Consider the following 25,848-nt stretch of genomic DNA (forward strand, 5'->3'; position numbering starts at 1 on the left):
ACATTTGTAGTAACACAATAATAAGAATACATTGGTTGGGGGGGGGGGTGCAGATTTAAAATAAGAAATTATTTTAAAATCTCTTTTTCAGAAATCTTATAAAAATATGATTTGTCAATACTATAATGCTAGGTTTCTACAATACAGATTTTTCCTTTTAGTTATGACAATCATTTAAGAAATGATATAATTATTTTTAAATACAATGCCTTTTTATCTATGTATTGCTAATTAATTTAAGGAGTCATTGGGAAAAAAAATCTATAATAAGCAAAAGCTTATAAGATCCATGGGGCTGGGAAAGACCTTTATGCAGAAAAAAAAATGATGGATAGACATTAACAAATAAAGGACAGGCCTACCATAGAAAGCAACTCTAATTCTGGCAAAAGAGAGATATGGAGAAACGGTCTACAAATCATGTGTGGCACCCCAATGGTCCAAATATTAACAGGTTAGGTGAAAAAAAAAATTAAAAGAAGAAAAATGACTATAAACTATTTTTAAAGCACAAAATGAATAATGAACTTTTATGTGCTATACATGTTAAAATCCTGAGTTTTTTAAAGACCTGAAATGAGTCCGATCAGCTTCTGTGAACACGTGACCCCAGCTGGGTATGGTAGAGGTAGTTGTTGGTTGTGCTAGCTGCATGGCAACCACAACTTAAAGCTACAGAAAGAAGAAAATCAAATACTAGGTACTTTTCAAGATTTCAAGAGCAATTATGCTGATAGTAATATATTGCTAAACCTGTATTTCTTTTATTGATATACTCTAGGAACCAAATTATGTTTATTTAATTCATTAATAAAATACAAGTCAATAGAGTACTCTAAAGCAGTTCATAGGGATAAAGTGGAAGTAGCTGAATGTTTGTTTGCTGAGCAAAAGAAATGAGTTCAATTTCTGGTGCAGCCAGGGAAATTGAATGAGTTTGGTTTTTGCGAACTCCAAACAACTTTCTTGTTAGCCCAAGACACAGACGAACACATGCTCAGTCTTCAGAGTCTATAATTGTAATTTCTGAACTCACCATATTTAGGAAGTGATATTTGACACATACAGCACCATAGTTTAAAATTGACTAGCTTGTTTACATGGGCTTCTGATATAATAGACCTTTTTTTTTAAAATGCATACTTCTAGACTGTTTCCATATGATTAGAATACACAAGTTGTTCACTTCTTTCAGCTATATCATTGACTAAATTCTTTTGAGTTGAACTGTTTTGCATCTTTAAAATGCTCTCTCTCTTTCCAATGCTATTAAGAATTTGTTCCACTTCAATTGGCGTGATGTATTCTGTGTCTAGTAAATATTGTAAGTTGGGGTCTTGTCGTTTCTCATCTCTAGCCAATGATGTCTCATAGCGTGTCTCATAGCGCGTGTCCTCACACTTGTCATAATGGTCCTCTTCTTTCACTGATTCATAGATGTGACCAGAACCAAAAGAGTATGTGTTATCGTAATGCTTGACTGTCCCAGTTTTCATGGCATCTTCTTCTTGTTTTTGCTGCTCCCCTTTTCCTTGAAATACAAACAAAAAAAAAGTGTTATCATATTTGTTATCTGGTGTGATGACCTTCTATACAGTGGCATAGCTAGGGATTTGGAGGCCTGGGGGGCTTGACCTCTTTAGGAGAACTTTATTTCGACATTGGATATCATGACATGAGTTAATGGCATAATATTTATATTTGTATTATTTATCACCAGTTATATATGAATAAGGAAAAAAAGACAGAAGTTTCCATTTGAAGTCTGTGAAATATAAAAGTCAAAAACATCAAATATTGTTTGAAAATATCAAACAAACTTACTTCTTTTTTTCCTATTGGCAATACATAAAGCTGTTAATATCAGCAGTGTTACTGCTGCAGCTGCAGAGGCAGAGATAATGATAGACAATCTTGTACCCTCGTCTTTTGTGTGGATTTCTGTTTCATGGAAAATAAAATGAAAAATGGTTATTGTATGTTGTTTTGAAGGCATGGTGGCAGAGTAGTAAAGCACTTGACTTCCAAACTGGGGGGTCCTGGGTTCAAATCTTGGTGAAGAATGGGAATATGAATTTCACAATATTTATGGTGCCTCTGAGTACACCCAGCTCTAATAGGTACCTGACATTGGGGAAATGTAAAGGGAGTTGGACATTATGCTGGACACATGACACCCACATTAACCAAGGGCCACAGAAACAGATGACCTTTACTTTATCTGCCCTATAAATCTCAAGGTCTGAAAGGAGAACTTTCTTTACTTAGTCTGTTGTTTTGGCTTATATGTTTCATCCATTAATAACCCCACCATACCTGCTCTGATTAGAGTAATGATCACCATGTTTGCCCATGACATAGAACCTAGACACTAGGTCAACTTCCACAAGACATTCTGTATGGTGATCATCTCTAACATTAGATGAATGTCCATTTAAAGACATTTTTGAGCCAAAGAGGATTATGGTGTTATGTAAGATTTATATGATAATTTATTACCACCATATTTAAACATACACATTTTTAAACACGGATAAAAAAAAGAATAATGTTTGAAGCACCAACAAATAAAATGTAAAATATAAATGCATTCAATAGCATGATATTAAATAAATGTTTTACCTTTTCTTAACTGAACTAAAGTGCTATCTACATATAACATTTGTTCATGATTATCTGTCATGTTCAGATACAAGGCAACATGGATGCAGTCTGTTTTACTATCAAAATCTGATTTGTTCAGTGCTAAAATGCAAGTTGAACAGAGCTGATGTTCCTCAAAATCATGACTTAAGTAAAGAGATGACTTCATGCCAGTCTACGAGAGATATTCAAAAGAGAAACTGTATTAAGTAAAAAAAAAATTTAATGATTGAGTATTAAATATCAATGAAAGCTTCATCAATATGAAAATATTGCAACAATATTAAATCTTTGTAAGTTTCAAGTCATATTTCACTAGTTGTAATGATTAGATTTACCATATATGAAGATAAAGTAGATACAAACGTGAACTGAGAACAAATTATAGACATTATTCAACAGAAATAGTTCTCTAGTTTACTTTGTTACAAATAAACAACTTGACTTAGACACATGTTTGTTTGTTGTACAGGTTTAGATTCTACTTCAGAATGGAAGATTTTCACATCTTAGTGCAAACCTCCTACAGAACACCATTGTATGGCAGCAGAGTTCAAACCCTGGACCATCAAGACGACAGAATGCATATTAGGCAGCAATCCTATTATAATTGCAATAAGTTGTTTTTTAGTTTGAATAAGCCTAAGCATCAAACAAATACTATAAACTTGAAATGTTTACAAATCCTTTCAATTAAAAGCAAAATTTTATAGTAGCATACACATAGTGCATTAGAGTTGGAATTTGTAATGAACAGTTATTTTCTCTTCATAATCTTTTTTGTAAACTGGAACATTGTAGCCTATCACTACACACTTTTATTTAACTTCACTAGTCTGTTCTTCTTTCTATCTTGTCTTTCCAGACACCTTCAATTATCTCTCTTAGTCTGTTGAACTGTTGGGGCACCACATTTGATATGGGGATCCTGTTTCTCCATTCCTCTCTGTCTTTTTTTCATGACAAGACTCTTTATTCAGAAACAGGCTTGTCCACTGGTATTGTCTTCTTATTCCTTTGTCTGGTTCTTCTTTTTCCTGATACTGTTCCCTGAAGCAAGGTCTTTGTAAGCTCTGACGACTTTGTGATATGGCCATAAAATTTTAGTTGGCATTTGTTGACAGTTGTCATCTGGTCATCATTGAGGCCTCTGATCCTGTTTTGAATCTCCTTTATAGGCAGGAACAGAAGAAGAGCTAGCTTACATGGTGATGCACATTTATGAGACTTCCACAACATATGGTATGCAACCTGTCAAGCATTGCAACCCTTACCTGAGCTGCTGGTTTATATGAAACAATATAAAGAAGCATTTAACAGTCTTCTCAATCTATTTCAATTCATGCAGTTTGGTTGATATAACTCAGTTATCATAAGTTTTTGTCCAAGTCAATCAATAGCCTGGACCCTGGCTTTGAGTCTCAGTAAAGAGATAATATCAACATATATTAAATATCAACATATATTTAATAGTAATAAAATGAGACAATCAAAGTGTACTTACTGCCCCATTACTGTAGGTTACATTAAAAATACACAACGCTTGTAAACAAATGCCATTAGTGGAACAAATCAATCGATCATTATTTGCTTTGTGAAGAGTACAACTGATGTTTTTATTTTTCCCTGTTGAGAGACAATGAAATCATTGTTAGGTTACTTTCTCCTTGGCTTCTTTTGACCATTTTTCCTTCTTTTCCCTGGTACTGTTCCCTGCAAAAATGTGTTTGCAAGACCTGAAGATCTTTAGTTTGTTGCTTTTTTTTTATGATAGTTAAAGGGTCTTTATGAGACCCAATCTACACTATGATCCTGTTTTGAATTTACTCATGATGATGAGATCCTCTCGTGTGGAGTTTTTGATCTCCCATCGAGCGCCTCCCCAGGTGGCGGATAGGGGAATGCCCTCCAGATATGGTGGGTACCGGGGAAATAAAATACCCGGGGTGGACCAAAATCAAACCTGCTGCCTTGCAGGAAGTGGAGGGATCCACAAAGGCTAGGGCACCTTACCCGAAAATAAAGGCAGCTATCCAGAGAGCTGAAAGGGGCAGCCCCCCAGATGGTTATGCACAGGGCTAACAACTCTGTCATATAAAAAATACTGTTACGAAAGCTACTACACACAAGAAAACCCGGACAGATCTCAACGGAAAACGACCTAGGCCTGGAAAAGGACATGATTTTTGTTTTGCGACATGGAACGTGCTAAGCCTTTATAGAGCAGGTGCGCTAGCCCAACTTACTGAAATGTTAAAGAAATATAGGATACCCCTTGCAGCCCTACAGGAAATCAGGTGGAAAGACTCGGATATTCTCAGAACCAAGGAGTATACTATATTTTATAGTGGTGGAAGCACTAACAACTTAGGTACAGGTTTTGCTGTTAAAAAGGAAATGGTAGGTAATGTCATTGGATTTAAACCTGTAAGTGATAGACTCTGCTCACTACGTTTGAAAGGAAAATTCTTCAACATATCATTTATCAATGTTCATGCCCCTACTGAAGATGCAGATGATAACACAAAAGAAGCCTTCTATGATGGACTGGAAAGAATTTATGATGAAGCGCCAAAGCATGACATCAAAATAGTCCTAGGAGATTTCAATGCAAAAATTGGAAAGGAACCAGCATTCAGACCAATAATTGGCAAAGAAAGTTTACATGAAGAGACCAACAATAATGGCATAAGATTAGTGGATTTTGCATCAGGAAAAGGAATGTCTATCAGCAGCACAAAATTCCAACATAAGAATATTCACAAGGTAACCTGGATCTCACCTGATGGCAACACCCAGAATCAAATAGATCATATACTCATAGATAAGAGACATGGATCAGACATACTAGATGTAAGAAGTTTCAGAGGAGCTAATGCTGACTCAGACCACCAACTAGTAAAAGCTAAATTTAGACAAAGAATAAGTACCATACACAATTACCAAAGAAAGAGAGCACAGCAATATGATAGTCAAAAACTCACAAAGGATCCACTTGTTGCAGAAACTTATAGAATGGCACTCCAAACACAACTGACAACATTAGAAAAGGACTGCGAAAATAACATAAATGAGCATTGGGAAATAATAAAGCATGCTATCAAAAGAACAGCAGAAGAGGTAGTTGGATTTAAACAAAAGAACGAGAAAATAGGGTGGTATGATGATGAATGCAGACAAACTATAGAAGAGAAGAACAATGCCCGAATGATAATGCTACAGAGAGAAACCAGGAACACTAGACAGCAATACAATGAAGCAAGAAGAAGGGCCACAAAAGTTGTAAGAAAGAAAAAACGGGAATGGGAAAAGTCCAAGATCACTAAAATTGAGGAACTAGCAAAGGAGGGAGATATGAGAGGAATGTATATGAAAATTAAAGATGAAAAGAACGGATTTCAAGCTAGATCACACATGTGTGAGAACAAAGATGGTCAGCTTATTACAGAAAACAGCAGGGTCATTGAGAGATGGGCTGAATACTTTGAGGAGATCCTAAATACCACTGAAGATGGAGACAATGGAGAATATGAACTGCCGCATGGGGGACCAGATCCCTTAGTGAACCCTCCAACACTCATTGAAACATCAGAAATAATTAGGACCATGAAGAATCACAAAGCACCAGGAGAGGACCAAATCACAGCAGAACTAATTAAATATGGAGGGAAAGACTTACATTCCCAAATACACAGACTAATATCAAGAATTTGGGAAGAAGAAGTAATACCAACAGAATGGGAAACGGCTCTTATAACCCCTATACACAAAAAAGGATCCAAGTTAAAGTGCTGTAATTACAGAGGAATCTCTCTACTAAATGTGACTTATAAGATACTGTCTAGGCTTATAACTAAGAGACTTGGAAAATATTCAGAAGAAATCTTAGGTGACTACCAATGTGGTTTCAGACCCAACAAATCCACAACCGACCACATCTTCACACTAAGATGTATACTAGAAAAATGCCATGAATACAACATACCAATCCACCAACTCTTTATAGACTATAAAATGGCTTATGACAGTATCAGAAGGAAATACCTATATGACACACTACAGGATTTTGGAATACCCAATAAGCTGACAAGACTTATACATATGACATTAAACAACTCAAAAAGCAAAGTCATAATACAAGGAGAACACTCACGGGAATTTAGGATTAAACGAGGATTAAGACAAGGAGACGCACTTTCCTGCATGCTTTTCAACTTAACACTGGAGAGAGTTATAAGAAATATACACATAAACACAAGGGGAACTATTACTAACTACTTCAGGAGAGAAAACATGGGTCCACAACCAACAGGGACGATATACAGCCAACCTCTACAATACCTTGCTTATGCCGATGACATTGCCTTATTGGGTAAAGAAACCTCTGACATCGCTAGAGCCTTCATACAACTAGAAGAAGCATCTCGACCAGCAGGACTTGAGGTCAATGACAGTAAAACTAAGTACATCACAATGACAAGAGACAATCAAACAGAGGGACAAAATATCAAAATCAAAGACCACGAATTTGAAAACGTCCAAACTTTCAAATATCTAGGAAGTACTATTAATTTCAAAAATGACCTACTAACAGAAATAAAGGAAAGAATAGCAGCAGGCAACAGGGCATTTTATAGCACCCACCATCTACTTAAGAGCAAAATGATTTCAAGTAAAACCAAGAAAATAATATACAAAACTATAATAAGACCAGCAGCAATGTATGGAAGTGAGACCTGGACACTGACAAAGACATCTGAAAATTTACTTAACACTTGGGAAAGAAAAATCCTTAGGAAAATATATGGTGCCATACAGGATGAAACAGGGTGGAGGACACGCACTAACCATGAGTTATATCAATTATATGAAGACCCACCAATAGTGAACGAAATAAAAAAGAACAGACTACGTTGGGCAGGTCACCTTGAAAGAATGTCAGACAACAGAGGGGCGAAAATCGTATACAGGCAAAAACCAAAAGGCAGGCGACTCAAAGGCAGACCCCGAATGCGATGGATAGATGACGTGGAAGCAGATCTGAAGCAGCTTGGGGTTAGGGCGTGGAGACGAAAGGCCCAGGAGAGATCTGAATGGAAGGATGTGTTAAAGCAGGCCAGAGCCCTCCATGGGCTGTAGCGCCACTGGGATGGATGGATGGATGATGAGATCCTAGTAGATGATAGCATCTATACCTTCAATAGCATCTTAATTCCTCTCTCTAATTTGGCAGTTAAAGAAGTGATGGAAAGACAACCTCAAGAAATGGCAAAAGACAGAAATGAATACAGAGAGACAGGTGAAGTGGAAGAAGGTTGTTTTACATTAGTCCATTTTCATAAGTCTAATAGCTATGACATAGAGTATGAACTAAATCTCACCCCACATAGAATGGTAGAGCAATGTAACTAACAAAAAGAAAAAAACTTCTTTTAAAAAAAAGAAAAGGTTTAAAAATGTGTCTGTCTGGTCTTGTGGTATGTGCACTTGACTGTAGTTTGGTTGTCTCATTGGTTATGGGTTCATATTTGCCCACTGCCATCCCCCATCATCCTGTGGGATGTTTGGGCAAGGAACATCCAAAACATGTCAAACATTTTTACAAACTACAGTGAAATCATTTTTTTTAAAGAATAAAGCATTTTTATATAGCTTTTCAAACAGCAATAGATATTTAATTAAACAGTGCTTTTTAAAACAACATTCTCCAGAGAAAATGAATTTAAATGAATTAAAATTGTTAGTTAATTCTAAATTATAATTCTAAATAAATATAAAATTTAGAAATACATTATGCATCATATTAGCAAAACAATTAATAATTTTATAGCACTCCTAATAAATAAAATTATTATATTCTATAGGGTTTCACACAGAGTTTTACACAGTCACACAAACTTGTCAGAAGCACCATGCCATCACTGACAACTGTTGATAAATTGTATCTTATTAGTTCACTCTGAAGCTACTTTGATTTTTCTTTGAATAGCTAAAAACAAAACACATATGGATCTCATTCTTTCTACATGACTTTCAAGTATGAAAGAATCTGGATAAATGAACTAGACAACAAAAATCATTAAGCATAGTTAAAATGTCTAGTTAAAGAAAGATAAGTTATACATACCTACCTAATAAAACAGGTTTATAAAGCAACCAAGGTGTTTTTAATTGATGGTTGTCTGTGCCTTCACACAAATATTCTGAAAAGAAAATCAACATTTCTATTTGGGTTCTGATTTAACACAAATGCATTACTATGCAGAAAATTTGATGAAATTTAAAATGGGTCTAGGTAGAATTTCAAACTGGTGATGAGTCTCTATATCCTTCAATGATATACAGAAGAAAACAAGAAAATAGTCAAAGGATGAAATCAATGATGGGAACAGACTTTGAAAAATTCAGGAAATATTGTATTTTGTAATTCTAGATTAATGCTTACACTGGTTTTGGGACAACATTTCTCACAAGCAACTATAAAGAAGTGGCATGTTTTAAGATCAAACATCCTTTACTTTTTCAATTCTTTATGGTTATGAGCTACACTTTAATCATTGATTAACAATAATGGGGATGGGGTGGCTAAGCAGTAAAGCACTTTGCTTCAGAACAGGGGTCCTGGATTCAAATCCTGGTGAAGACTTATTTTTAATTTTGGGATCTTTAGGATGTCTCTGAGATCACCCAGCTTTCATGAGTACCTGACATTAGTTGAGGAAAAGTAAATGAGATTAGTCCTACTGCTGGCCACATGATGCCATCAATCAAGATGACCTTTACATCATCTACCCTATAGACAGAATGGTCTGAAAGGAAAACTTTTTTTTTAATAATAATGGATCCAACAAAATTTCAGGAATTCAAGAAATTTCATTACTGTATAGTACAAAAAAGTGACTAAGTGAGTATATGTTACTCAAACTAATAGTCAACCATGTTGGTCAGTTTTATTTAGGCCTATGCATTATGCCACTTAATTAAAAGAACACTACACTCTATTAATGATCTCTTTTCAGGTAATCTGATACTAATCTTGATCTTAATATCAAAATCATATGAATTTTTTTTCAAATAAACATTTGTAATGTTATTTTAAAATCCTCCACACATGTTAAGCCATTTTGAAATTTCATTCTTATGTATTAATAAAAAAAATGTAATGCTGAATACATAAGCATAAAGTTAGGACTGCCCAACTCAAAGAATTAATATAACTGATAGCAGAGAAAATCACATAATAATATAGATTTACTTTGTTTGCTAGTGTAAACTATCTTTGGGCTTAACTCTGCACAATGCAGAAGTTAAAGCCCTTCAGAATGGAATGGCATTCTGATACTTGAGAAACTAATAAGGACAATGATTAATAATAATTATTTGATAAATGTCAATGGAACCTAAACTACCTGGTAATGACCTATTAGCAATGAAAGTTAAGGATTCTCCCTCATGAAGCAGATTTCTCTGTTTGTTGTACCATCTGATCAAATAAGACTCTGATCTGTTCACACTTGTACACTGACAAGTATATTGAGTGTTTTCATGGACCAGTTGTGGACAGTTTTGGAGCTTGATGAGAGGGCTATCTATAACAGAAGTTTTGAAACAGAATTAGAAAATAAAGATTAACACCTTTGCTTCTCATTATAAAAGTCAAATATAACTTCTAGGTGACGAGAGAAAAATAAAAAAAAAGAAGGGGGCATGGTGGCTGAGTGGGAGAGCCCTTAGGTTTGAATCCTGGTGAAGACTCTGACAGAATTTCTGGATTTTCAGCACACCACTAACTCCACATATACAGCTAAATCTCTCAATAATAAACATTTATTTCCTTTTTCGATACCAGCACAAAAATCAATTACCAATAATTAATTAATTGGTTAATTTTTTTTATTGATTCATGTTTTTTTAGGTACAACAAATAATGGTTTAAAGTTTCAACTTGATCTGAGACAGTGTGTAGAAGAAATATTATCTACAAAAATTGTACCGGGCAGACATACAGAGAGAGTTGAAACAAGCTTTGTAAAAATGAATGTATTTAGTCATGATGAACCTTGTTAAATTCTAGATCTAGATTAGGATACATCTGGAATAAATTACTAAGAGTAAATAGATATATTTGATTAATTAACTTGAACTTGTTAAGTTGTTTGATCTAGAATCTATGCTTTATAAATGATCACTCCTGGACACATTGGCACCCTTTTTTCATTTAATTTTTTACATATAATGCTGTAATAAAACTTTTTTAGATTAACTGTCACTTTAGCTCTCGTGTTTTTGTTTGTAATGTTGTTACAGCGCCTTGAGCCTACATTTTGTTTGTTAACAGCGCTTTATAAATAAAAATATTATTATTATTAATAATATTTTAAATATTTACACCTTGAAAAAAAGATGAAAATTTTGGGAAAATCCTTAGCTTTTGGACAAGAAAATAAATTTCTATTCCAATGCACATATAATGATGAAATTCATGCCAAAAACAATTTTTTTCAATAACAGTTATCAAAATAGATTAATTCCATTTTACTATTTTAGTATAAAGTATAAAGATGTTTTTTAGTCCTTGATACTTTATATTGTATTTCTTTTTTTACTTACTAAATTATAATGATTTCATATCACTCTTTCTATATGACGCTGTATTTCCCTTCTTTGTTTGTGACTGATGTGACAGCAATGATCAGATATCTCCCTCTCCTCCCCCCACCTCTTTAGTCTTATCTATCACCTTATTGTGATTTTTTTCTTCACTCCACATTGTAATTGTTCTGGCCATTCAGATTTGAAGACGGAAAGTTTGGATTTTATGTTTTGAGAGATGAATGACATTTTTTTTTTACTCTGCCCAAATCACCCCTTCCCTTAGTAAATTTACCCTTTACATCACTAGGCCACACATCAAAAAGCTATAGACTAGAACAAAAGATTCTCCAAATGGTTGCTGTTATAGTAACCAACAAGGCTACACAAGGTAATTGGTCAGACCAGTTGTAACTATACATGAACATGTACCTGACAATCAATATTTGGTTGTCTCCTTTCGCCCCCCCCTCCCTCGCGCTAGATGGAATTATATTTACTTACAGAAGTTGATTTTTTTTTATTCCTTAGCCATTCTTTGCAAGCTCTGCATTGACATATTTGCACAGCCTTTTTGTGTTGTAATCGTTTTGACAACGGACCATTTGACGCTACACGTTTTTGAAAAATTAATGTTAATTTCATTTTGTCTTCAAAAACAATGACACTTATCTTTGTTTTGTATGCCTGGTTATATTTTGTATGAGAAGAACAATTTAGACAGTTATTTTTTGTCCCTTACTTTTTGGCTTTTCGTTTGTTGTGTTTTTATTCTTTTGGTCACTGAAAATCCTAATGTTGTGTGGGGTTTAATATTGTCCAAAGTGAAACAGAGTTGGCGAGTTGTTTTTTCTCATGCAACAAAAAAATGAAATTGTTGGGGGATGATAATAAATATGGGCTGCTCTAGGATATTGTTAATAGATCTAGAAAAAATTGTAGATTCTAGATCTAGATTCCATATAGATCTAGAATCTAGACTATAATTAAGATAATATATTATTATCTATATCTGGAATAATCTAGATTTAGACTATAATACTTACCGATTTGAAAATTAATGATTGTAGAAGATGACCCATATTTTGTTTCCTCTCTGAATATGTGTTGATCTACAGCTAACCCTGGTGATAAAGTAGCTTTTATCTTGTAATATCCTGTTTTTAATTGAAACTTTGGTATCTGAAATGTGCAATTTGACATAAAATACTGCTCTTGTTCTATGAAATTACTGTGTTTGTAGGAAACAAAAGCATTGCTGTTGTGACTCTTTTCCTGTAACAATGAGAAAAAGAACAAAAGTTTCAGATTGTTTAATTCTAAATTCAGACCTTAAGATAAAAATTTTTTATATCATTTTTGTAAACTTTCAGCAAGCCTGTTGCATAAGTGTAGTAGTCCTATCTATTTATTTTTAAAGACAAAATGTCTAGATCTAGATTTAAAAAAAAATAGGCCTATATAAATCTAGATATTATCTTATAAATTACAGATGTTACTTCAAAAGAGAAGATTATTACATCCTAAGCGTATATTATAGTGTCAATTTAGACATGCATGTTAATCAATTATATTAAACCCTGTAAAGTCAATTATACAAAGCAATTGTTCAGTGAGAAATCTTAGTAAGTAGCACAACATCAACAGTTTTTCATTCAGGAAAGTAACTAGTTTTTTTTCAGTCTTATTCTTATCTTATCTTATAAATTACAGACATGACCTTAATAGGCATGTCCCTGTAACAATTTAGTCATTTATGTTAATCGTGATTAAGTCAAGTCGTTGGTTGTCCTGGCTGATTCAGGCAACCCATTCCTTGCTCTAATGGAACTAGGGAAGAAGGAGCCCTTATACAAATTTGTCCTAGCATATGGAATAAGAAATATTAATACAATAAACATCCTACTCTTCATTCGCACATTAAAGTTACTAGGATTTTCAAAGAAAATAATGAAAACTGCAACAGAGTCTAAATATTAAAATGTTAGAAACAATACGATGACACATAATTAAACATTAAACCATAGCATACAAATGCATAACATAACATAACCTAATAAAAAACCCAGGAAAATAATTAATACTAATATTTAATTGACTATTTGGTTAATTGTTAAACCAATTCATGTTTTATTAGGTACAATAAATAATTGTTTTTAGTTTCAGCTTGATCCGAGAATAGGTGTGGAAGAAATAACTGTTCAATTATCAAATAAGGGGATGGAACCCTACATATTTAGCTGTACCTGTAAATGCTGAAGGATGAATTTCCTGTAATTAATTGACTAATCAGTTAATTATTTTTATTGATTCATGTCTTGTCTATAAAAAAAGTTCCCCTTTCAGACATTGTGGTCTATAGGGCATATGATGTAAAGGTCATTTGTTTCTGTGGCCTATGGTTAAAGAGGGTGTCATGTGGCCAGCACAATGACCAACTGCCTTTACTTTTCCCCAACTAATGTCAGGTCCCTATTGTCTTGTCTATGCCAATGAATAACTGTGCAAAGTTTCAACTTCATCCAAAAATGGGTGTGGGAGAAAAAACATGTAGAAACTGTTTACCACACAGACAGACAAATAGACCCACAGACAGACAGAAAGAGCTTCTAAAAGTTTTGCAAAAAAAAAGGCTAAGACTGCAATGTGAATGTATGGCAGTATCATAAGATCCACAGAGCTTGAAGAAACGTTTGGCAGGGATCAGTTTGCAGGGAAACGGAGGCAGACAAAAGAAAGTAGGGGGGGGGGAAATTTAAAGAATATGCAAGCCTTCCACTGAAAGCTAATCTAAGTCTGGCAAAATATAGAAAAGAATGGAGAGATCATGTGTGGTGCCCCAACAATCCAAAAGACTAAAAGGCTAAGGACAGGTGAAGTCTGAAATGGAGGTGTACACTGTAGGTGATCTGGAAATTGAGATATCATTAAAAGAATGTGTGTGTATGTACGTGTGTGTAAAATGCTTCTATCTCTTCAAGTATTAATGTAATCATTTACTATGATATATAAATGAATTAAGAAGATCTACTTACGCCATTGATATAAATGTGAAAACTACATTTCGCTGCTGGGTACACTTTACTAGTAGAGCACGTCACATTGATTCCACTTTTGTTTTCTTCTTGATAGCACCTGACATTCTCTGGCTTGACTGGAAACAAATGGATTATGATATTCAACTTATGAGACTTTATCTATGCAGATTATATGGAAAAGAAACATATGATCATTTGTTGTTGTTTGTTTGTTTCTGTTTTGCATACATTAAAATTTCACATATCACCACATTTTTTACAACGGTGTATGATGTATAGCACAATTCAATTAGGCCTACATCTACTCATTCTACTGTGATGATCTACAGACACATCTTTATCCAGCTCCACAAAGTCAACTCTCTACACACATGCTCACATTTAAACACACGCACATTGCTACACTAACATCTGCACCATGCCACCGTCTTATCTTATCCTCAGAGGCGTAGCTAGGAATTTTCCAACGTTTGGGGACGGGGGTGGGGCATTGATCTCTTTGGGGGCCCCTGCATTTTGTGAAATATAATTAATATTTAATTTTTTATGTAAAAACAATACACTCATTTGGGGGACCCTTTCAAGTGGGAGCCTGGAGAGATTTTCAAATTTCCCCCCACACCCTAGCTACGCCACTGCTTATCCTATCTTATAAATTACAGACGTTGCTTCAGGCCTACATACATTCTCCTACAAAAGTACATCATAGCTAGCGTTCTTCGACATTTTATTTGTTGTTGTTGTTGTTGTTTATCCTCACGATTTTTTAAGCTTTTAACTTCTCCCACGATTTTTTTTTTTTTTTTATTTCCACATTTATTTTTTATTTATTTCACACTGATTTAATTTTCAGCTTTAGACACTGAAGATATTGGGTAAAAACAAAAAATGTGCCGAGTCATACTAATTTTGTGCGCAGAAAAACCAAGCCGTGATCGTAATAAAGTGTCCCTTTAAGACCTCACTATGCATAGGGCAAATGATGTCATGGTCATCTGTTTCTTTGGCCTACGGTTGACGAGAACTGCAGGTGTCATGTGGCCAGCACAACGACCAACCTTCTTTACTTGTCCAGTTTAACCCAGGTAGCATATAGAGTTGGGTGGATTAAGCGGCACTCTAAACATCCCGAACTTTAAAATCCTAGTCTTCACCGAGATTCGAACCCAGGACCCCAGGTTCGAAGGCCAGTTGCTTAACCTCTCAGCCACCGCGCCCTCCAGATGATGTAAAGGTCATCTGTTTCTGTGGCCCACAGTTAACTAGGGTGTCATGTGGCCAACACAACGTCCAACCGCCCGTACTTTTGCCCAACTAATGGCAGGTACCCATTAGAGCTGGATGGAATTAGAGACGCCCTAGAGAAATTAAAAATCCAAATCTTTGCCAGGATTCGACCCTTCGGTTCGGAAGCCATGCGCTTTAGCACTCGGCCACCCTGCCTCTAGCCGTGATCTACCCTCTAGCCGTGATCGTATTGTCTTGTTCTTGTTGACCACATTGTCCAGATAGGTGATTTAGACTATGAAATATACTTAAACCAGAGTGCTAACATTTTATTAGAGATTGTCATAAAAATGGAGGCAAATCTATAAATAGTATATTCTTTGGTGTATCCGGTATAAAGAATACGGCCAATGTTGATCAGCTCTATTTTTGTAAACAAATAATTTTTGCACATCTTTTAGCACTATAAATTCAAATTAAAAAATCAAAATTGAAACAAATAGCGGATTACTGTGAACAACTTTCTGTATAAATATGTCCAATATAAATCTATTCACTATATTCAATATTGAAATCACGTACTGTAGGTTGCAAGTTTGCACTCAGCTATTGGTGTTTCTGAGTATGAAATTTTCCAGATTTTTGCGTCACTTCTTTCAACTTTGTGGATTATCACGTCTACGCTAAATCTGGACCGCGATATGGTAAACATATCCTTAAAGAAGCTACTGCAATTTTTTGTTAAATTGTCACACTTTCCGGGTGTACCATCTCCTCTTTTAACTCTCAACTCTTTGTTGTCCAAATCCTGGGCTGTCCAATTCAGAATCAGCTGATACTCTTTACCTTCTTCTGCGGGTTCACAGTCTTTTAAAGCTACACACAGAAAGAAAAAAAATGATTGCTATCATTTAGACGTACACAATAGACTCAGCATCTTCAACGAAGGGGGAAAAAAGCAAGGGATAATTTATTTATTGTGGCCATTAATGGACAAAACCCTAAAATAGTGGGTCATTTCTGTAACATTGACCCCCATTATCTTCATTTTCTTGAAGCAGGCCGCACCGGGTGACACCGACCCTAGTGACGCCACTAAACCATGTTACTACTATTGTTAGCGGTTCAAAATCTTTAGCCCATTCTGTACGTAAAGTTTCCCCTTTCAGACTTTTCGATCAGTGGTGCAGATGATGTAGAGGTCATCTGTTTTTTTGGCCCAAGGTTAACGGGGGTGTCATGTGGACAGCACAACCACAAACACAGCCTATGTCAGATGCCCATTAAATATCTCGGTGAACTCAGAGGCGTCCAGTTTTCATCAGGATTCAAACCCACTACGCCTCCTCCATTCAAAGGAGTAGATATCGTTAATCTAATCTATATAAGAGGGTGAGATATGCGGTGAAACTATTTACCCAAACAATCAGGGTCGGAATTACCTACAGGTAGCACAAGCTACAGAAATATTTAGCACTTACATATATTATGACATTAAAAAAAGGACCCAAAAGGGACTCATTTCTTAAATAGCTTAGGACTAATTGGGGGCACTGTAGATGGGGGGGGAGGCAAAAGGAGAAGCGTCTCTGGTAGGTCAGACTTATAGTGTAACTTGGATCAGGGGTAGACAGAATTACTTGAGGAATTCGAAGTCTCAGTCTAGAGCACGTTAGAAGAAGTAGGAAATATTGCTGTTAGGAGTATAATGTTATTACGTTATACAGTCGATATCGAAGCAGGACGTGTCATCGCAGGGGACGTTTTGGCGCGAAATGTTTCGATCACATTGTTTATATTCATTGTATGAATGATACTTATCTATGTATATTTTTATCAATTATTTTGGTCTTTAGTTTTGTTTTGTAATTTTTGTTAAATCCCATTATAACGTAGGTGTGGGTTTAATAATAATAATAATAATCTTTATTATCCGTAAGGAAATTTGTCTTACAATTTGTGCATTACACCAAACAAAAAACATTATAACTATAAGAAACCAAAGTGCACATTCACACCAGACTCACTCATAATTTACATGTGACAAAGTTTATACCAGATTGTTCCTATTTAATGATTTGATTGCCAGGGGAACAAAAGAGTGTTTGTGTCTGTTTGTCTTTGCTATCGGTGTCTTGTATCAATATATCCCAAACGAAAAGAAAACAATAATAGAAAAAAATGATGCCATTTAAAGTGTAAACGAAAATGATGTAGGCTATTTAATTTATAGTACCTTCAACAACAAAACAAAGAGAGAGAGAGAGAGAGAGAGAGAGAGAGACAAAATAAAACACAACTGATGAATGTCATCCTTCAAAAAAGTCCAGTAGGGAATCGGCGTCTAATGCGCCATTATCCCGTTGATTGTTAGAAAGGTTTTTATCCAATCACCATGCCAGGACATGGGGCTCTTCACCCCTGTCCTGTCTGAGGGCTCCCAGCGGTAGGCGACCGTAGTGACTGACTGGGTCTAGTCGGGACGTACAGCGTACACACACACACACACACACATATATATATACTGGTTTCAAAAACGGATTTCATTTTTATATCCCGGACTATGGGTCATAGAGAAGTTTTGAGTGCCTTCCCCGTCTTCTTGTTTTGGTAGAACATGGAGTCAGTGCTGTAATGAGCCTCATCAGAAATAAAAGAAACCTGCTATAAATTTGTGCTCGTGGAGATTTGCGGTTGCTACTTATACATGTTCCTTCAATTGAAGAGAATGTAGGCCTACATTCTAGCACAAACAATTTTTCCTCCAGAACGAGGGGGGGGGGGATAGAAGCTGGTGGGGTGTGAACCCGGGAACATCGAGACGACGGAGTTATGACTAGGCAACCATTTCATTGTCATAGATACAAGTCATGTTTCATGACTTTAACCAGGATGAGGTCAGAAAGGCACATCATCAATGTCTAAGCAAAAAAGATCTCATAATTTAACCAAGAGACAATTAGTTGTGACTTAACTTCAAGACTGGTGGACACTCAACAGTAGTTAAATCACCGTGTTCTTTGAATTGAACAGGTGGTAGTCTGTCGTGGTCACGTGATGTATAACAAAACTACTATGGTACAATCGTGATTGAAATAAGGGGAACAAAATAATGTGAAACATAAATAAGTTCCCCAAAAAGAACCAGTCATATACGTAACTCTATTGCTTGAAATGTTTGTTGTTTTTTTTCTAGCGACCTATATGGTCAAGTGAGATGTTATCTTGGTACCTGGATTGATACTTTATGATGTGATAGGGTCAGAGGTCAATAGTTCGAACTCGCGATTTAAAGTTTCACCAGAAATTCCACATTTACATTATATATTTCCCAGTAGGCCTATCTCTTAAGCATGTAACTACGATTTTTGCTAATAAAAGAGCTAAGCCAAGGTCTTTGATGTCCAACTGTATCAATAAGAATACAAGCAAAATATAAAAAAAAATATTAAAAAACTATTTTTAAAAAAGCAAGGGAAGAATTCCATAGCTACAGTCATGTATATCAATACTGTAAGTATTATTTCCCTTTTTTCTATATCAAACAATATTAATTAATTACCATTATTTAATTAAATATTTGGTTATTTGATTCATTTTTTTAATTGATTCACGAATTGTCTTCAACTTGATTCGAGAAATGGGAAGTGGGAGAAATAGAATGTTTAAAATTTGTATCAGACAGACAGACAGAGTATAAGATTCGCAAACACAAATGACATAAACGCTAAGCAATATAAATCACACAGGGATCGTCGCTTAATGAGTCAGATGTCCTTTATGGTTTGAGACTTCCCTGTGACCAGGGAAAGGATTTGATCCCGTGGCCAGGACGAGAAACGGGCTCTTCACCAACCCCCTCTGTTTGAGGTCCCTCTACGACTAGGTGATCATGTAATCACACCCGTCTTGTCATGTTGCATGTTCCTCCTCTCTATCGGGCCGTAGGCCCGAGCCCCACGGAAGGGTACCTCATACGCCTATGCCTCTTGCACAGGTGCGGTGGGACATTATAGGCATATGAGGTACCCTTCCGTCGCTTAATGAAGAAATCGCTACCACTTACCTGAACTGTAAATGATCTGCAAGAATAAATACACTAGGAATGTAAATAACATACTCAGGTCCAGATATTTATGTAAGCAAGATTCATCTATCATAGATTACACCTCGTCCAATGCACGAATGGTAAACAAAAAAAATGTCCATATTTATACAAAACAAAAAAGAGAGAAAAATATGTTTCAAATTGAAAAACAACAACATATTCTTTTTATTTCACATTAGTTGTTGTTGCTTTACAAAGTAATCCTTTGCAAATTTTACTTTATGTTTTAGGCCTTACAGACTTTTTTACTTTTTTTCACTGTCACTGAATACTTCTGTTCTAATGTTATGAAAATAATTTTAAGGAATATCCGTGTTGCCAGTGATTGGAAATCACTATCTTTTTTTTTTTTTTTAAATTGGAAATTTAGTAATAATAAATTTGAACTGTAGGCATATAACAAGTTGTTTGGGTTTTTTTAAATCCGGCTTCTATATTTGAACTCTTCAAACTTCAAATGTAGGCCGATACGTTTACAAGGAAGCTAATCTTTAGTCAGTGGTTTCCATAACATTGTCGTCACGTCTGCCAACACGCTTTCCGGGGGTATAGCAAAGGCGGTTTTATATAGTTTTTGGACTATAAGGGTTATTGAAAAGCTGTAATGCCATAGAGCCCCCTCAGAACACAACTGATTGTTGCCCTATCTAAAGTTTACGGGGATTAGGACTACACTGCCTTTAAGGATACCGCGTTCTAGGAAAGATATACTATTTAAAACAGTCAACTTTAAAATATAGGTACGTGATTGACCGGTTGCATGGGGAAAAAAATAGCATGTTCGATCCGCCGATCATGATAAAGTGTAGTCCATCACGCATCACTTCGATGAAGTTATAATGCTTTCATAGAGTTTGTCAACTTTTTTTTTGAGGGTCTTGAGTTTGTTTTAGGGCTACCATACATACACTCAGATCTAAGTTAGTACCCAAGGAAACATTCTGCCAAGTTTTATCAAGATTGGTCAAACGGTTTTGATTTCTAATCGTAACATTCTTACTCACATGCCTTACTTTCTACTTTATAATATAGATTTATTTTACATGTGTTATGTTTTATAAGTTGTATGTTTCGAAACGTTTTATGTTCCACATGTTTTATGTTCGAAATGTTTCATGTTTTTACATCTTGTATGTTTGAAATGTTTTATGTTTGAAATGTTTCATGTTTTTACATCTTGTATGTTTGAAATGTTTTATGTTCGAAATGTTTCATGTTTTTACAGCTTGTATGTTTTACATGTTTTATGTTTTACGTTTTGGGAACTTCTTTAAGAAGGATGATTATTACATCCTAGCTCAAGCCTCCAGCAAGGAGATGGCAGTGGGCAGAGTTCGAACCCTTAAACACCGACACAGCAGTCCAGATGGCACGCAAGACGGCCAGGCAGCCGTATTAAGTGAAAATCGTGAGAAAATGTCTCCGAATACATCAGAAACCACTTATCACTGAGTAAGCAGTGAAAGTATTTATATAAGAGTTGAGTGGTGAGAAAGATAAAAAAAAGTCCTTAGTTCATTTTCTGATCTGACAAGCACGTTTTGAGTTAAACACCAAAAAAATCTGTAGTACTGTTAAATTGCTTCTTCTAAATAATCTGTAATCAAACTTGCAGTTTCATTCAACAAAATGTAGGCAATTATCAATATTTTTTTTAAATTTACCAAGCTTATATCAAGTCAGTCCGTCTGTCTGTCTGTCTGATCCAAAATCTTGTACACGTTATTTCTACCACTTCCCATTCTCGGATCAAGTTGAAACTTTGCACAATTATTTATTGTCGATAACAACACACGTATCACTAAACAAAAACAACCAAATAGTTCAAAAATAAGTTGAAATAAATTAATTTTATTTTATATTTTTACAAATCTACTAAACTAAGGAAGATAAGCCTTATTTGGAGCATTAGATCGTTAGAAAACAATTTTCCACTTACTATAAAAACTTCCATTTTAATAAGTACTTGAATAGCTAAGTGGCAAAAATGTCGGTCTTCCATCATGGAGGCTCGAGTTCGAATTCAGTCTCGAGCAACTTTAAAAAAAAAGTTTTTGAAAAAGGCAGCACTGAAACTTTCTCCCACATAACCCCCCCTCCCCAACCATCCTACTCGTTCACAGAAGTGATTGGACCGTGATATAAGGAAGAATGATGCGTTAAACGAACAAAAAATTATGTATATATTTCCAATTGCACAAATGTATTCAGTCTAGATATATTACAAATTGATTCAAAATAAACTAAAGTTTCCCTTTCAGACCTTGCAATCTATAGGGTAGATAATATAACGGTCATCTGTTTCTGTGGCCCACGGTTAATGAGGGTGTCATGTGGCCAGCACAACGACCAACCGCCTTTACTTTCTCCGACTTATGTCCGTCGGAGTAAGAGTTGGGCGACCAAAGATCCCGAAGTTCAAAATTCCAGTCTTCACCAGGATTTGAACTTGGGACCTCTGTTTGGAAGCCGAGTGCTTTACCGCTCAGCCTGCGGCTGACAGCGCCTCATTCAAAATAATTGATGCGATTAAACTCATAAGCGAAGTTTAAAAAAAAAGTATATTTACAAATCCACTTCATGGGTTAATTGTGAATGTGTGGACACGGATCTAGAAAACGCCTCTTATAATTTTTTTAAGAAATTTGACAGCTTATGAATACATTTGAAAAACAAAACAATAACAATCAACTAGCTATTTTTCAACGCATGGAGAACACTGGTTTGACAGTTATAGAATTTTAAAACTATCATCATCTTAAAATTGAATTTGGTCTAGAGATCTACCTATATCTTGAACACAATTCAGTGAAAATTTTCAGGAATATTCAGCCCATAATATTCTTAAGTAGAGATCAGTCTCTATACTGTCTTTTCACCTTTCTAATTCTGGATCAATATCCCCCAAACTAAAATTGTCTATACCATACCCTAACTAGCTCCAGTATGATAACCAAGAATACTGTCTTTTGATGTTTCCTAATTGGATATAATATAGGCCTACCAAACTTAAAATATTCTACATTCGATTTATAAATAGGAGTAACCAGTTTTATTTTGGAAAAGGGGGGGGGGAATAGACCCGGGTTAAAAAAAATATAACTCATTAGCTATTAAGAGTAAAGTAATCGAATTAAATAACTTTTTAAAAAGCTTTTTTTTTTTCAATTTTTAGTGGCCCCCAAAAGGGAATAGCCGCTATTCGTTTTGTGTGTCTATACCATAGCTCTAACTAGATCCAGTATTCTAACCAAGACTTCTGTCTTTTGATGTTTCCTAATTCAATATTATAAACCAAAATTAAAATATTCTACATTCTCTTTATAAAAAGGCGTAATCATTTTTATTTTCGAGGGGGGGATATTGCCGGTTTAAAAAAAAATATCATTCATCAGCTATAAAGAGTAAAGTAATTGCATTAAATCCTTTTTTTTTTTATTAAATACCTTTTTTTAAAAAAAAAAATTATCGATCCCCGAAAGGGGAATTACCCTTTTAATTTGTTTTTTGTGTGGTCGGTCCGTCCCATTTAGATCTCGTCAATTGTAAAGATATTGAAAATCAGACATAATGATATCTTACACCTTTTAAGATTCTGATGCAACGGGTACTTTTTTTTTTGAAGGTGAAAAATTAAATTTTCAAAATCAACTATGAAAGCAATTTTTTTTCTAAAAAAATAAATATTTAGCATGGATATATTTAGAATATAATTCAACTCTATATCTCCTAATCGACGATACCATCACTGATTTTGACCTCATTAAATTAAATTAATGTTTAATTTTTTAAACTTGACTTTGAATTATATAAAAAGAGCATGAACTTCCCTTTAATTCTATACCAAATACAATAGTTTATGATAACAAACAACAAAGCTATTGAAGCCCAATCATAACAGGGGTAGTGAAATAGTAATGAGCAAATGAAGAATTCCTTCAAAACGTGGAAAAATAATTGCGGAAAGAGTTAATGCAATAATTAATAAGTAGTGGTTCTTATTATTCTATTCGTTGAGGCTTTAAATCAGAGATTGGCCCTTTATAAAATGTTTAATCAATTAGATATTCATTCAATAACAAGAGTTAGGCCAAGTTCACCTATTCCTTGGTTTGTTGGACCGTTGGGGCACCACACAAGATCTGTCCACCGTCTTTCTCCATTCTTCTCTGTCCTTTGACTTTGATAGAATTTCATTCATTGTCTTCCCATCGCTTTCTCTGACTTCCTTTTCATCTTCTTCCTGGTACTGTTCCCTGAAAGTAGGGCTTTGCGAGTCACGATGAGCTTATGGTGTGGCTATAGAGTTTGAGGTAATGGTTTTTTTTTGACAGTTGTTAGCAGTTGATCGTGGGGTCCCATTGCTGTATTAATCCTGTTTCTAATCTCTTCATTCGTGATTCGGTCTTTGTAAGTGACACTTAGGATTTAACGATATCTTCATAACTATCAGTTCATTGAATATAAATAAATATTAATATATGTAATATAATATGATAATAACATTAATAAATCTTTGTATCCTGTAGCGTTAGTCGAACTATGAATACAACAGTATTGGCAACACTTTCGACACGTGAATATCACTTCTTTTTGTATCGACGGAGATAGGGTTGTAGTTGTTGATAGTTTGTAGTTCATAATTTCTTATAATCTTTCTGAAAATATTGAAACCTACCTTTTTACCTGCCTTAGTGGACCACTTCGGAGGGCCGATTTTGAGTTGGTGTTTTCACACAAACTGTCTTGGTAACCTTGTTTATATTTAGCTTTTTTTTTAAAAAAAAAAATTTCAGGCTGAAGTTCTCTCCCCTCGTTTAATGTTATCCTACTGTTGTTACAATAATTCTAAGAGCTTTGTAGTTTCAGTTGAAAATGTGGAGGGAGGGGGGAAGGTCAGACCTATTCAGATGTTTTATCAACATGTACCGAAAATGATATCCCCCCCCCATCCCCCCGAGAGGTTGGCTAGGTCATAAGATAAGTGATGTCAATTCTTCCATTTTTTTAAGTGCCACTTCATTGTAGTGTGTGTCAGTTGACAACAAAGAGCAGACATAGTGAAACCACGAGATGTGAGATGTAAACTCCGATATAAACAATGAATGTACCAGAAGAGGGAGGAAGCGTCATTAGTCACGAAAACTACAATGACAACAGTGGGGGCACTTCCAAATGTATACAATTATAGTAGAGGCGTTCTCTATCAGCCCAAGATTGATGTCTGTAAGAAAAATAAAATTAAAAAAATCTATAACTATGAAGCAATCGATACAGTAACAACAACAACAACAACAACAGCAGCAGCAGCAGCAACAACAGCAACAGCAACAGCAACAACAATAACAACAACAACAATCGGCTAAATGTTTAGGTTAGGTCTGTGTTGCCAACTACATTTTAAAAGACATGATCTGCAAGCGGAAGAACTTGATTTTGCAGTTCACAAAAATGCACAGCAATTATCATACATCTTTGACAATTATAGCTCTTCAACACTTCCTTTATTCTTTACTCCGGATACACCAAAACGCTAGCTATTTATAGTTCTACCACCATAGACAAAATGTTTTCATTATCTACTTATCGCGTCTGTAGGACAACTGTAGGCACTATACTGACATATACTAACAATATTTTTTTGGCGCTCATAACTGGCATAGATGAAAACACCTGGCAACAGAAATGGCTTCCAAAAGAGACGGCTGGAGAACTCTTACAATGACCGTAGGATACACACTTGAGACTCAATCGACAGTTGTTGCCGAAGACAGGAGTAGACGGCGAAAGGAGGACTTAGATCAACCAACAGCAGACAACGGTTTTGTCTGAGTTGGAGGCGTCATATTGTATAGGTCACTGCTAGGGCGTATTGACATGAAATACCGCATTCCCCTTTCTGTCGAAAAGAACCTGTTATAAATGTTTAATGAATGGGGTTATTCCGTATCTCTGACCTACTTTAAGTTAAGTCACGTGGTTATGCCTTCTTGGAATTAGATGTAGACATGGGCGACTGGGTGCAAAAAATAAGCCCTGGCATTACAAACTATCGGACTATATCTTGCTTGACTTGTGATAAGTATCAATTCGTACCTGACATCATAAGTAACGTTTCATAACTCATTAAAAACTGAATTCATGCATGCAGGGCCGGTTTTAGGTCGATTTGACCGATTGCTCCTATTACGTTTGAGTTGCTTCCTATGTATTTTGTATAATAACTATTGGTAGAAAGAT

At 35.2% G+C, this 25,848-nt stretch overlaps 1 protein-coding gene across 2 annotated transcripts; it reads right to left on the reverse strand.

The window, feature by feature from the left end:
* Positions 1-853: 853 nt before the first annotated feature.
* Positions 854-24,426, reverse strand: LOC106069976 (uncharacterized). Of its 2 annotated transcripts, none has more exons than XM_056009736.1 (10): positions 24,287-24,426; positions 16,083-16,376; positions 14,271-14,389; positions 12,282-12,510; positions 10,053-10,232; positions 8,775-8,846; positions 4,148-4,269; positions 2,623-2,818; positions 1,825-1,941; positions 854-1,531 (listed from the first exon to the last, which is right to left on the reverse strand). In XM_056009736.1, the coding sequence occupies exons 2-10, from the start codon at positions 16,210-16,212 to the stop codon at positions 1,146-1,148; spliced, it is 1,551 nt and encodes a 516-aa protein (XP_055865711.1). In that variant the 5' UTR covers positions 16,213-16,376; positions 24,287-24,426; the 3' UTR covers positions 854-1,145. The 2 variants fall into 2 exon arrangements, with proteins under 2 accessions (XP_055865711.1, XP_055865710.1); XM_056009735.1 differs by lacking the exon at positions 24,287-24,426 and adding an exon at positions 19,567-20,051.
* Positions 24,427-25,848: the final 1,422 nt, after the last annotated feature.

This window comes from Biomphalaria glabrata, chromosome 14 (genome assembly GCF_947242115.1).
Source record: "Biomphalaria glabrata chromosome 14, xgBioGlab47.1, whole genome shotgun sequence".
NCBI lineage: Eukaryota > Metazoa > Mollusca > Gastropoda > Planorbidae > Biomphalaria > Biomphalaria glabrata.